Genomic DNA, 13,432 nt, shown 5'->3' with positions numbered 1-13,432 from the left:
ATAAAATGAACAAAATGTAAAATAAATTTTAATCTGATTATCATTTAGCAGTAATAAGGATTAGTGATGACGTGTATTACCTTTAAGAATGAAAAATCTTAAAGGTTTGTTGACATTAACGACTGGTAAAAGAAGCAGGCAGACGAATTGCCCAAGTCGACCTAAGGCTGAAAGTAAAACACAGTGCTATATTTCAACTCCTTGAACAGACAGTGGAGGAGCATTAAACTGAATTTAAACATTAATTAAGCATTAAAAACTATTAAAGTATGTAGGTTTTACTAAAAAAAAAATAGGCATGAGAGTGTTAAGTAGTCTTGTAAAATAACTGCAGATATGTTTCAGAATGGGAAACGGAACTAAAAGAAAAAATAAACAAGCATTATCATACTCTCACATGGAATAAGCGTGGATTGAATTAACGCTATTTATGAAAAGGCGTTTATTTAATACTATGAGCACATAAAGAGGTTAGGGCTGGTCAGTTCAAAAGCTTTACTCAAAACGATAATAAACGTTGTAACTGGCAACTAATTAGAAATACATGAAATATTTTTTTATGCTTTTAAGAGTTATGTGTGAAATTTCTCACTGCCTGATATACAATATTCATTAGGGAATAGATAATTACTTATTAGCTATTAAAGTCAGTCAGTGGATGCTGTAAAATCTAAAAAGAGAATTAGATATATAAAAAGAATGGCAACTTTTTGAAATCCCGCACCTTAATGCTTCAGTATATGATAATTTACTTCCAATACAATTAATAAGAGAGATAGATTGAAGCTAAAATATACTAGAGTTGCGACAACGCATTAAAAAGGGTGTACGTACATCTCTTAACTCCTTTATCTCATTGCTGTATCTTTATTTTAAGCCTGTTTCCCTTCAAAAAATTCGTCTGCTTTGTTATGTCACCTGGGCACTTTAATAAAGGACTATTGTCTCTATTTTCCCAAAAGTCAAATCAAAACCACATCTCATCATAAGTCTGCATAAATTAAGTAAATTATTTCTTTAAATGCTACGTTAGCATAAAAAATACCGTACTTTGTTGAGAAATGAGTAGTCAAGGAAGATTTCAGCTAAGAATTGTTTGGTAACACAAACAAAGCAGACGAATTACTAAAAAGGAAAGTACGAATGTTTAAATTTTAGAATATACAAATTTTAATGAGGAAATGCACGAATTGATATTATATATATATATATATATATATATATATATATATATATATATATATATATATATATGTGTGTGTGTGTGTGTGTGTGTGTGTGTGTGTGTGTGTGTGTGTATATTTGAACATCTGGTAAAGCTAGGCTTGCAACATCACCTAAAGACTAGCTGCGAACAAGAGGGTTACCACTTTCTGGAACCACCCTTCAAAGATAAAAAGTGTAATACCACTGAACACTGGTGCCCTAGAAAAATACCAGTGGTCTGGGGTACACATATTAGGCACCTCAAGGGTGGAGACTCTCCAGTGAAGTGTTATAGATATCCTGGTAGGAGCAAATGCACCAGAAATGACGAATGACCCTTTTCCCCTACTATGGAATTCCAGTGAAAGCGAATACAACCACTCTAATCATACCAATAAACTAAAATATCTTCCACACAAGAGGCCTCCAAACCACAGAATACAGTATGCTTGGATAAACTGGAGAAGGTCATCAGGGATATTGAGTGACGGGAGGATTAGTGTGAAGGTTAGAGGAAAGTTTCAGAAAAGAGTGGTCAGACCAGCAACGGTTTGCGGAGCCGAGACGTGGCCGATGAAAAAGGCTCCGGAACGGAAAATAGATGAGGCAGAGATGAGGATGTTGAAATGGATGTGTGGAGCCGCGAGAAGAGATAGGATCAGAAATGAATTTATCAGAGGAACATTTAAGGTAAGGGAAACATCGAAGAAGGCCCAGGAAAGAAGGCTACAGTGGTTTGGTCATGTTATGCGGAGAGGAGGAGATCATGTGTGTAAAAGGGTTGTGAACATGGAGTTGGAGGGAAGGAGGAGAAGAGGAAGGCCGAAATTCGGAGGGAAGGATAAATTAGCGAATGACGGAAGACAAGTTTAAGAAGTCAGGATGCACTGGACAGAGAGAGGTGGAGAAGGGTGATCCCATATAGAAATAGGCAAGGTGGACAACGAAGAATAAGGCAAAAGGCCTCTAAACATTATTTAGTTAAGAAAAGACAATTAAAAATTCTAGGTAAAAAGTTACACTTACCTGTAGCATAAACGTAACAAAAATACAACACTCTTTGGCACTTCTTTAACCGTTTGTGTTTATACCCTCGTTTTATTTTTACGAAGGAAAATAAAACCTGAAAAAGAATATTTTGCCTCCCCTTTCTTACGGCAACTATCCCGACTTCCGAGCGCGTCCTTTCACTTTCACCGTTCAAGACATACTGTCCGAGAAATGGTAAATCAACCCTCAAATAGTTAACCTGGGACAGTGGACTATCTGCTGTCTGTCTCAACAACACATGCATTCTCACACACACACACACACACACATTCTTCGAAATTTCTGTAATGGCTAAATACTCAGTACCCTAGTTATCAGCTGGGATTAATTATAATGAACTCGACAGCTTTTTGGAATCATTAACCAGAGCATTATGGGCTGCAAAAAGCAAGAGGCCGAAGCAGATTTTAATCTATACGCAAAATGAACAATATTGTTTTTATTATTATTAACCGGTAATATGTACATGCATTTAAAAGTTATTGCTCTTCTAGTTTTGTACTCTATCTCTTTTCCTCCTTAGTTTGTGCGTACGAAATTAATTGACCTACAGTCAATAAGTCAATCCTCTCCTCCTCGCAGAAGTGGATGGAACAGATAGACAAAACGAAAGAAAGTTGAAGTCTGAGCAACTCTGATGGTGGACCTCAGGTTGCTGCAACCTTGCAACGACCCCTAGCATCATGCACATTCAACCATGAGTCATCTTAAAAACCAGAAACCGAAAGCAGGTGCTGAAGTTCTGTCATAAATCCTGTTCATTCAGTAACCATTCCTCCCACGAAATTCAACTGGCTCTCAAGCCTCAGTGTTACCCACTGTCACAGAAAATGCTTTCGTTTCTGAGCCGGAGTAGCAGCATGACCTGCGTGCCTTAATGGACGGAAATCCTGTAGTATCTAACTGGATATTGACTCTTGTATCAAACCTAAGTATCCAGTCTAATGGAGACAACTGATTTCTGATTTCAGAGAGAGAGAGAGAGAGAGAGAGAGAGAGAGAGAGAGAGAGAGAGTACACGCATAATCAGAAAAGGGCACCGTGTGTGAGTATAGTTGTAAAAGACAAAAACACCAATACAGGACACGTACACACGTCTCTCTCTCTCTCTCTCTCTCTCTCTCTCTCTCTCTCTCTCTCTCTCTCTCTCTCTCTCTCTCTCTATATATATATATATATATATATATATATATATATATATATATATATATATATATATATATATATAGTTTTGAAAGACAAAAACACCAATACAGAACACGTACACACGTCTATATATAGATATATATATAGACGTGTGTACGTGTTCTGTACTGGTGTTTGTGTCTTTCAAAACTAATATTCACACACGGTGCCCTTTTAAGAGCATTGTAAAATGTCAACACACTGTTATCTGCGCATGCGCATTTTTATCTAGAAAGTTATATAAACTTATGTGACTCAGCTCTATATAGGCTCGGGTGTACATGTGACAGCAGAGAGGGTCTTAGAAACAACAAATCCATTTTTTTTCATAAATGAATTCATTATTGGTGCTATAAGAACTTCCTGCTAATAATACCTTCATTTTTGCGATGTTCTCAAATAAGATTTTTTATTTCTTTATTGAAGCAAAGGGGAACAGAAATCCTCAAACATTACTTGAATATGTAACACTGCTCTTCAAGAGTAATATTTACAAGAAGGCACAGGGATTTAAACTGTTTTGTTCATTTAATGTCCTTTCATGCAAAGCAATAACAAAGAAGTTAATAAACAAAAAAGTTATCTAAAAACATAAAAACATAAAAAGTTATCTGAATGCAAAAAAATGTTACCGACAGGTACCCTTCTACTCTAAAATTGCTCACAAAATGGCCTTAATAAAAACAACAAAAAGGATTTAAAATGTTAACTATCTAGACGGACTTATCTAAATAAAAGTGTACGAAACAAAAACAAAAAGCAAAAAAAAAAAAAAAATAATAATAATAAATAAACAAGGAAAAATAGCGAATCAAAATCAGTCAGCCTCAAAGGCCTCGTTCGTTTTGTCCTGCTTCGTTTGCGGTCTCGTATCTGCGGGACCTTCTTCTGCGGTTCTTGCAGGCGCCGCCTTCTCTTCCGTGATGGAGTCTCTTGTTTCGGGCAGGAACACGCACAAAGCAGCAGCTGCCGCTGACATGGCTGCAAAAAGGGCCGAGGGACCCCAGGTAATGACGACGCCCTGGAAATGAAAGTTTCACTAGAATTAGACTCTAAACTCTGGATTCGTTTTGGTTATACGAAAGGTATTAGGGACAGGGTATTGGTGTCGTTGGGTTTCTTGATATTCATGTCTCGCAATTCTTTTTCTGCCAAGACACTGAAACACTAGATAAACTAAGTATACGGCAAGTGAGTTTGACATCTCACTGCATAAACCAGTGTAAACATGGACAGGTTGTTTAAATGAACGACAGACGCCGAATCATCGATGTAATAAAATGTTACTGAAATATAAAAATTAATCTTGGTAGATAGGAACTGTGAGTAAAGATCTCAGTCCTTGGAGGTAACTATACTTCAAATGTTGATTTGTAAACTTCAAAATGCTAATTTTAATGCCTGTCCTCCTCGGCGGATAAATTTCTAACGAGAGGATTCCGAACAAAGAACACTTGCCAGCAGATCATTGATGTAAGGCGAGGTGATGCTTCCCACTCGAGCCATCATGCTGGACTCTCCGACCGCCAAGGAGCGGTACCGGGTCGGGAAGAGCTCAGCCGTGTAGATGTAGACGATGATGAAAGCCGCTGTGATGGCTGTCTTCCCAGTCAATGACAGGAACATCAGCAGTCCCGAAGACACTGGGAGAGACAGGGAATGTAAAAAAAAAAACGCTGCCACAAGTTGGAATTCGTGGGGAATTTCGTAGGTCAATGTGACACAATGGAACAGATAGGGTATTTCATTGATCAATATGATATTGGAAACAATGGGGCATTTTTAAGCAATATGATAAAGAGAAATAAATTCCAGATGTCGTTAAGACAAATCAACCTTCTGAACTCGCTGTATTTATCACGGAAACCTTGCAGTTGTGTCAAAGGGCGGCTTGCGATCATGTTTAGTGATAAGAGTTTAAGAGATTGAAACTGAGCTCAAATTCATAATCACCCGAGTCTTGTGCTACCAAGAGGATGGCCACAATGCAGATGGTGATTCCGCAGACAGAGTAACAGAGCATCAGAGCAAGTCTCCTTCCAATCCGTGCCACTAAGAACCACGTTATGAAGTAAGAAGGTATTTCGGCCAGACCTCCCAAGAACACGTACATGTAAGGATCAGTACTGGAACGGAGACAGCACGAAGATAAATGGCATTCAGGTTCAGGGGTAAAAATCTGTTGGTATGACACATGAACGTTTTATAAACATAAGTAAAGGCTAAGCGTCAAAAGAACTCTGAAAACAAAGAATCTTATAGTATTTTACTCTTTCAGTTTACTGGCTGTTTTGCAGTAGTTAATGGGTTTTGAATAGAACTTTTAGCATTATAGGGCTTTAAAGGTCCCGTTGGAATCGACCTAATACTCACCTCCCTTTAAGGTAATCTTAAGCTGGAGATAGTGGTGGATTCACCTCTGCGGGATATAATCCACGACTCATCTTACCAGGAGACTACCCAAGAATCACCTAACCTGAAGATAATTCTGAACTCACATCAGTTATAAATTCAAGACTCATCTCATGCAGAGACAATCCTGGGATAATCAAACTTGAGATAATCCAAGACTCACTTTAGCAGCAGTTGATCCAAGACACACTACATCTTCAGATAATGGAGCACTTACTTCAGCAAGAGGTAATTCAAGACTCACCTCACCAAGAGATAATTCTAGGCTAACTTCACTTTGTGACAATCTAAAACTCACCTCAAGTTTCCTGAGTTTAGTGAAACTCCGTAATACACCATAGACACAGCGCACCAGCAGAAGTAGCTGATGAGTATGGTGATCCTGAATTCTTTCTTCAGCACCAGTACCAGGAAATGTTTCAGATTGTCGATGATGGCGCGGGAGAGTTTTTGTTTTGGCTTGGCCTCAACCTCGAGGAAATTTTAAGTGATATCGTTAGAAGGTTATCAACTCAATAACAGGTATTATTCAGGTATTAAATTAGTTAGGAAATTTCAATAGAATCTCATCATTGTAAAGATTTCAGTGCAAAGGGTGAGGTACCCCAAGATACATTCATTGAGAATCCGTTTAAAGTTCTCTCCACAAAGGTAAATTATATCCTGGGGGTTAGGAATGGATGCTCACTACTTCGAAAAGGTCATTTGAAAGAGCCAGTGCTCACAAGCATAGGGGTTTGGCTAAAATTAACATTCTGAATCTTCTTACCACCGAGGACATTTTCTTCAAGGATGTGACCATGGCCTCCGCCGGGGGGAAAGAGCGTCCATTTGTTTTGGCAGCTTGGGAAAATATTTCAACGGCTTGATCATAACGACCATTAGATATCAACCAGCGTGGTGACTCAGGCATGAACCTGAAATTATTATAATATATGAGTCTACGTGTCACACAGAGCAGGCGAACTTAGTGGCCAACATCATATCGGTAAGTTTTTCTGTGCCAGTACTTTATGCACTTAACTTGATTTTCTCACTAGAGCACAGCTAAAGGAATGACTTCTTCAAGGTATATTTTATATTATGACTTTGAATTTACATAATGATTTTGATAGTTTAAAACATAGTTAATCTAATTTTTATGGCTAATTACTATAGTTACCAAAACAACATAATTCCAAAAGATAAAACAAAAATCATTCTCAATTATCAACGAGCACCAAGCAAAGTTTGCAGCAAAACTCACCAGTAATAAGATATCAAATAAAACATCGGGATGGAGTAGGCCACCTGCAGCCATCTCCAAGGTCTGATGAGGTATGCGATAGCCGGAACAATCATATACCCCAGTGACCAAGGAACACCTCCGACGCTGCCCACCGACGAACGTTGACTGGGAGAGCAAATTTCCATGACTGCAAATTAGGTCATCAGAGTGGTCAGCAATTATGGAAAGTAACATACTGCGTTTGAAGCTTGCTTGTTCATTCTCCTACAGTCTGTTGTAAGCTGACTAAGCAAAGACAATTTTGTAGTTTCTGATGGAAATAAAATGAACGAAAAAGGGCGCCGACTTAATCACTTGCATTTACAATTTGATTTTGCGCAAGAGGCTAGACCTAAACGCCTTCACAGGCAGACTTCATAAACCTAATTTCATCAGCGCATGTACACTTACCATATATGAAGGAACCTGTAGCATGGCCGAAGTTGAAGAAGGATATTAAAATTTTCAGCAAAACGTAGATGGAAAGCGTGGGAGAGGCGGCAGCTCCCAATGCGGTGAGGATACTCGCCACCACGCAGACAAGGATGATGGGTCTACGACCAAACCTTAAAGTAATGGAATAAGAAGAAATACATGTCACTCACATACTGCTTGTACATGATCATTCTAAACAGTACTGATACTTCATGGGGTATTCCCTACTGGTAATCTATGCTTCTACTTAAACCAGAATACCTATGTGTGTAGAAATATGTTTAAATGAATTATTCTCTATTTTTTACGAAAGAATATAAGACTTTTTGCTAAAGATGTTTGTACGTGGATGACCGTTATTCTTGCATCACGAGTTTTCTCTTGCAACTCAATCGATTAGCCAGTCGGTCAAAGCATGTAAATTCTTACCTGGCATGAATGTGAAACTTACTGGATGGTCAGTGTTGCATTTTATTGACAGAATGATGAACTGAACATGCTAAGTAACAGCAATCAGATTTATAGGGAACAGCTAAGTAGCGCACCGGTGACAGATAATGGAAAAGTGATTAAACAGGAAGTATTACCGGGTTAGTATACCTAGAATTCTGATAGAAAGTCTTAAATGAAAAATGTGACCTCCAACAAGTGCTCAACTGTGCAGTCAATATATGTAATATTTTTTCTTTAACCTGAGACAGTTTTCTAATGGAATTTAACCTTCTGAGAGGCGGAAAAATATGAGTGAACTTGGGAGATTTGAAACAAACACTTACCTGTCCATCAAATACCCACAAGACAGAGCACCAAAAAGGATTCCAATTTGGGATGCAGATTGAGTTGTTGAATACAAAGCGCGTCTCTCACACACCAGATCCCACTGGCCAAGAAAAATATGAAAAAAAGTGTTTTAAAATAGTCTGTAGAAGAGTAAAAGAAGTAAACTGTTTTAGAACGAATTCAAATTATGTGTTGAACTTAACAAATTCAATCCCGGGGGAATTGGAGAGCCACTAAGTCCTATGAATTTTAACTGCGCGTGCTAAACAAGGAACGCAGTAATACTGATTAGATGGCATGAAGAGCAAAATAAATAAATAAAGAGTTATCGAAGTTTAAGGAGTTGAACAAGAAGGAAAAGAGATAACTGTATGAAAAGAAGGAGAGTAAATGTGGTAGACGAGCTCATGAAGAGTGAATAGTGACAAGAGGTAGTGAAACATTCCAAAATTGCGCCTAAAGAAAGAAGAGATTTATTACTCAGAAGTTTCGACACACGTGCATCTCTCTCTCTCTCTCTCTCTCTCTCTCTCTCTCTCTCTCTCTCTCTCTCTCTCTCTCTCTCTATATATATATATATATATATATATATATATATTATATATATATATGTATATACACACACACACATACACACACTCACATATATATATATATATATATATATATATATATATATATATATATATATATATATATATATATATATATATATATATATTTATAAATATATAATGAGAAAGATGCCATGAAAGGTTCTCAGAGAAAACTAGGTCAAAATTCAGCCTTTTACGGAAATATATATCTAGACTTACCTCAGCGACAAGCGTCAGGCTGTAATGGCTGACGTTGAAGTCTCGAGACTGACAGTAAATGGGGCTTCCGTCCCCGATGGAGATCGAATCCCGGTTTTCCATGGCGGTCTCGTAACCCATCTCCACCGCTTTGGCATAATCGTAATTGAAGAATTTGCAGTTTTTCTCGTTGGTATCATTGCTGCAACAAAAGAAAAGAACATCTGTTGCTCATTATAGTTATTTTTAAAGTGATGCACATATACTATACACACACACACACATATATATAACATACATACATACGTACAAACAGAAGCAATCAAATTTTCAGGCGTAAAAGCTTTCAGTTTTCCAGTTTCCAGTCTTCACTTGGACAAGCATGGCTACCCATGGCTACCCAGAAGAAACCCTTCCAGCAAAATGAGTTTGCTCCCAGACACAGGCATCATCCCATAAGTAAAGACACGACCTGTTCACGAAAAGTCTTGGGTTAAGTCCAAGAAACACCAGAAAACTCGACATTCCAGAAGCGGAATGTTTAGGAAAGGAATAGTAGATAGAATTTAGACCAAAGGCCAAGAGTTGGGACCTATGAGGTAATTCAGCGCTGAAAGGGAAATTGAGAGTAGAAAGGGTTGAGAGGCGTAACAGGAGGAAAACAATTGATAAGAGAGGGTGGAAAGAAAGATAGATATAAGAAAGGGAATATGAACGGAGGTAGAGTAAAAGGAATGAAAGTGGTCGCAGCTAGATATCTACTGCCAAATGCTGGAACAAGCACTGACCTGGAACGAGGAATGGCGAAGTCGAGGATCTGTTGCTGTGTCCAGTTAGCTGCTGTGAGTTCCTCGACGTGGCACCAGTGTTCTGGAGTGCTGCCCAGGAACTGGTAGGTGATGGTCTGAGAGGGCAGTACGATTGAAGCTGTCCAGATGATTGGAGCGAGAGATTTGTTCTTAGTTGCATGTTTAAGTAAACGTAAACACTCCTTATATTAGAGAGATGTAAATAAAAACGTTCTCATTATTATTATTATTATTATTTGTGTAAACATGCTTATGGAAAAGTATCAAAGGTGGTTGATGGGCAAAACAAGCTTTCAGAGAATATAATACGCGTTAAAAGGGAAATTAGAGAGATTAACGAATAAATGGAGAAAACAGAAAAATATGTATAAGCACACACAAAGGACTGTGTAGGTCAGAAATGCTAAGGCAATAACCTGCCCTCGCTTTGAAATATGAAAACAACCTACTCTGACCTTATGAGCTACGTATTTCAAATGTCTTTCAAAAATATGGCGCCACCCAGCCCTCCCCCTTGCAAAAAAAAATTAATAAATAAATAGAAATCCCGAAAAGAAGCACTCGAATTACCCATGCAACAGACGATTAACGTAGTCAAGTTCCATCGACCTGTGGTGTCAATCATTTCCAGGACATCCTCAAAGGACGAGATTCCAGCAACGCCGCCATCCTCGTCCAGCTTGAAGTCTTCTGGTTTTCCATTTTTGCTTACGTAGATCAAATCTTGAAGAGCACTCTTCTTCTCCTCTTTTCCCTTTTCGCTATTACTCTCTGAAGGCTGAGTCTCTCCCATGGTTTAGCCTGTGTCCAAATGTATAGATAAATAATGTTGAGAAGGTAATTTTGAAAACAGCGGACATAAACACTCACAAAGACACGTGTCATTGCTTGCAAATACTCAAAAGATTAGAACTATTACAGAATGCAAACTCGCATACTGCATATATATAAATGAATTTTATCACATCACCGTGATTCATATACAAGCATTGAGCTATGAAGGACATTTATAGCTTAATGCTTGCATATGAATCACGGTGATGTGATAAATTCATTCATAATATGGCTGTGTGCGACAAACGCACTACACGGTTAAAGTGGTAGAGGTGGGTTGGTATCGATTCTGATTACAAATACTTTAGTTCGACAGTGATGTGTAGGTGGGAGTCGGTAGTAACTTATACCTCCCTTGATGACCGTGTGGTTTAAGGCATCACTGTTGTCCTGAGTTCTTGTCTTCCGTGGTTCGAGCCCACGAGACGACGAACTTATTATCAACTAAAAAAAATTCCCCTTCAGGTACCATGTATGAAAATATATTATTTCCGAGGTAGAGCGAATTGGATACCAAAGGACATTTGTAGCTTAATGCTTTTTTTATATATATATATATATATATATATATATATATATATATATATATATATATATATATATATATATATATATATATTTCGTAGTTAAACCTTTGGATTAATCACTTTCCTCTTCCTCGTAACTAAATGTAGAGCAGAACTCCTCACCCAAGTGCAGAGGATAGTGATAATTACTCCCACCAGGAAAAAACATACCAGAAGGAAATAAGGCAAGTTCACCAACAGGTAAAAGAAATGTGATAAAGCCGAGAAGAGGCAAAGGGAAGAGACCTAGAGAATAATTTGGTAGTGAGAATAATTTGGTAGTGAGAATAATTTGGTAGTGAGAATAATTTGGTAGTGAGAATATTAGCCTGAAGAAAAAATATCTTATAAGAATGGAGAGGAGACCTGGGAAAATGTAAAATTCAAGGGAATTAGAAAACTGTGGTTTTACGTTACTAGGTGAAAGACAAAGTCGAACGAATATGAATACCTTTAAAACCGGGAGAAGATGGAAAGGCGAAATGTCTTGGGGCTTTGTTTGAAAGTGTAACATCTATTACTACGTGAAAGCTTCACCTTTTGCTTCTAAAGTTGTATCTAGGAAGTGGAAGAGCAAGAAAAAATATAACGCATGAAACTGACAAACTCGTAGTTTGAGATGCGTTTTTGCATTGTCAAATCTTATTTATACAAATGACGTTACCTTGATTCTGTTTTCCTTGCGACTGTGATTTTGACGTACACATCCATTTAGCTTCATTAATATTCTTAGAGCATTAATGTCAAAGTTAAGTGTAGATCAGCAGTGTAATATTTGCCTGATTGTTTGATTGATCAACATTTATTATTGTAGTGACAGTCGATCATTGCGACATGTGGTGAATAATAATAATAATAATAATAGTGTAATAATAATAATAATAATAATAATAATAATAATAATAATAATAATAATAATAATAATAATAATTATTATTATTATTATTATTATTATTATTATTATTATTATTATTATTATTATTATTATTAGAGATATACATGCACTCATACAGAAAAATGAAAATGTTCATTAACTCATCAATCAACTTCCTAATAACTGGAGTTTGAGGTGCGAGCGCAGTTATTATCGTCCAGCAACTCATAGCCCGAAGAACAAATAGAGGTCCACGTTCTCATAAATCAGACCGAGTCGTTGAACGGAAAAATGAAAGGAAAGTCTCACTTATAAGTGGTTCCCCCCAACAGGTGGACATGTTCCTCTTGTTTAGGAAATATGTTTCCTAGGTCTTTCTGTATTAATTTTACGTTAGCTTTTTTGCGTTATTTGCAGGCGATTTTTGTGAAATTGTTTGCCGGAGCATAAAATGTAAATTTTAAGATGATTAACTTGTTTAAAAAGCACTTCACGGTTCTCAAGCGTTCACTTAAAAATGTTGCAAAATAAAACTGGTATGATGGTTACAGATTCTATGTGCGCCGTGAAATACGATGTAAATCAAGCGAATGGCCCAGGAAGAGATTAGGCAACAGATTAATATCAACACCTATGGAAAATCACGAAATCGCATGGTACTTAAACACTGTCCGTTGGTTTTCTTTACCACTCGCTTATAGTCGGATCATTGCAAGTCTGCGTTTTTTCTTTGCGTTTTTTTTTTTTAGATTAATGTCTTGATAACGGAAGGGTTGAGCCTGGAAAAAAAATCAATGTGGCCGATCACGCCCTTCCTTCCGGAGTAAAAAAAAAAAAAAAAACCATCCGTGCTTTTAATACTTTACTGTCCACTCAGGGGCTTTTGGGAAAAAAGATTCAGTGCTTGGAGACAAAAGCTCTTGCGGAGAGTAAGGGCAGGTTACTTTACGCCAGACCTAGAGTTTTTTCTTTGTATAACAATAAACTTATTACTTCATCTACTTAAATTTCTATACATTTTTTGAGAGTAATTACTTACTTGAATTTCTCGACAGAGTTGAACCAGGGGAGTATTGGCAGACTGAGTGATATAAAGACATATAAGGGCATCAGCTTTCATAAATGTAGGACGGGGGATTCCCTGTTCATCGATGCCAGTTCGTGCACTGCAGGCTACAGAAGCATACTGAATATCCTGTATGTCTCCCGGTCATGGGAGA

General features: G+C 37.5%; 1 protein-coding gene across 2 annotated transcripts in view; it reads right to left on the bottom strand.

Annotated features, from left to right (window-relative positions):
- Window positions 1-3,822: 3,822 nt before the first annotated feature.
- Window positions 3,823-13,432, bottom strand: part of LOC136854207 (organic cation transporter protein-like) — a 16,907-nt gene continuing 7,297 nt past the window's right edge. For both annotated transcript variants that reach the window (XM_067130530.1, XM_067130529.1), the window contains exons 2-12: window positions 10,509-10,739; window positions 9,918-10,056; window positions 9,151-9,331; window positions 8,332-8,435; window positions 7,532-7,686; window positions 7,100-7,268; window positions 6,623-6,770; window positions 6,152-6,324; window positions 5,395-5,567; window positions 4,900-5,084; window positions 3,823-4,462 (exon numbers count right to left, since the gene is read on the bottom strand). In XM_067130530.1, coding sequence (XP_066986631.1) covers window positions 4,259-4,462; window positions 4,900-5,084; window positions 5,395-5,567; window positions 6,152-6,324; window positions 6,623-6,770; window positions 7,100-7,268; window positions 7,532-7,686; window positions 8,332-8,435; window positions 9,151-9,331; window positions 9,918-10,056; window positions 10,509-10,731 — 1,854 coding nt within the window. In that variant the 5' untranslated portion in view covers window positions 10,732-10,739 and the 3' untranslated portion in view covers window positions 3,823-4,258. The remainder of the gene's footprint in view (window positions 4,463-4,899; window positions 5,085-5,394; window positions 5,568-6,151; window positions 6,325-6,622; window positions 6,771-7,099; window positions 7,269-7,531; window positions 7,687-8,331; window positions 8,436-9,150; window positions 9,332-9,917; window positions 10,057-10,508; window positions 10,740-13,432) is intronic.

Source organism: Macrobrachium rosenbergii, chromosome 28 (genome assembly GCF_040412425.1).
Source record: "Macrobrachium rosenbergii isolate ZJJX-2024 chromosome 28, ASM4041242v1, whole genome shotgun sequence".
Classification (NCBI taxonomy): Eukaryota; Metazoa; Arthropoda; class Malacostraca; order Decapoda; family Palaemonidae; genus Macrobrachium; species Macrobrachium rosenbergii.
This window is presented reverse-complemented; position numbering and strand designations above follow the sequence as displayed.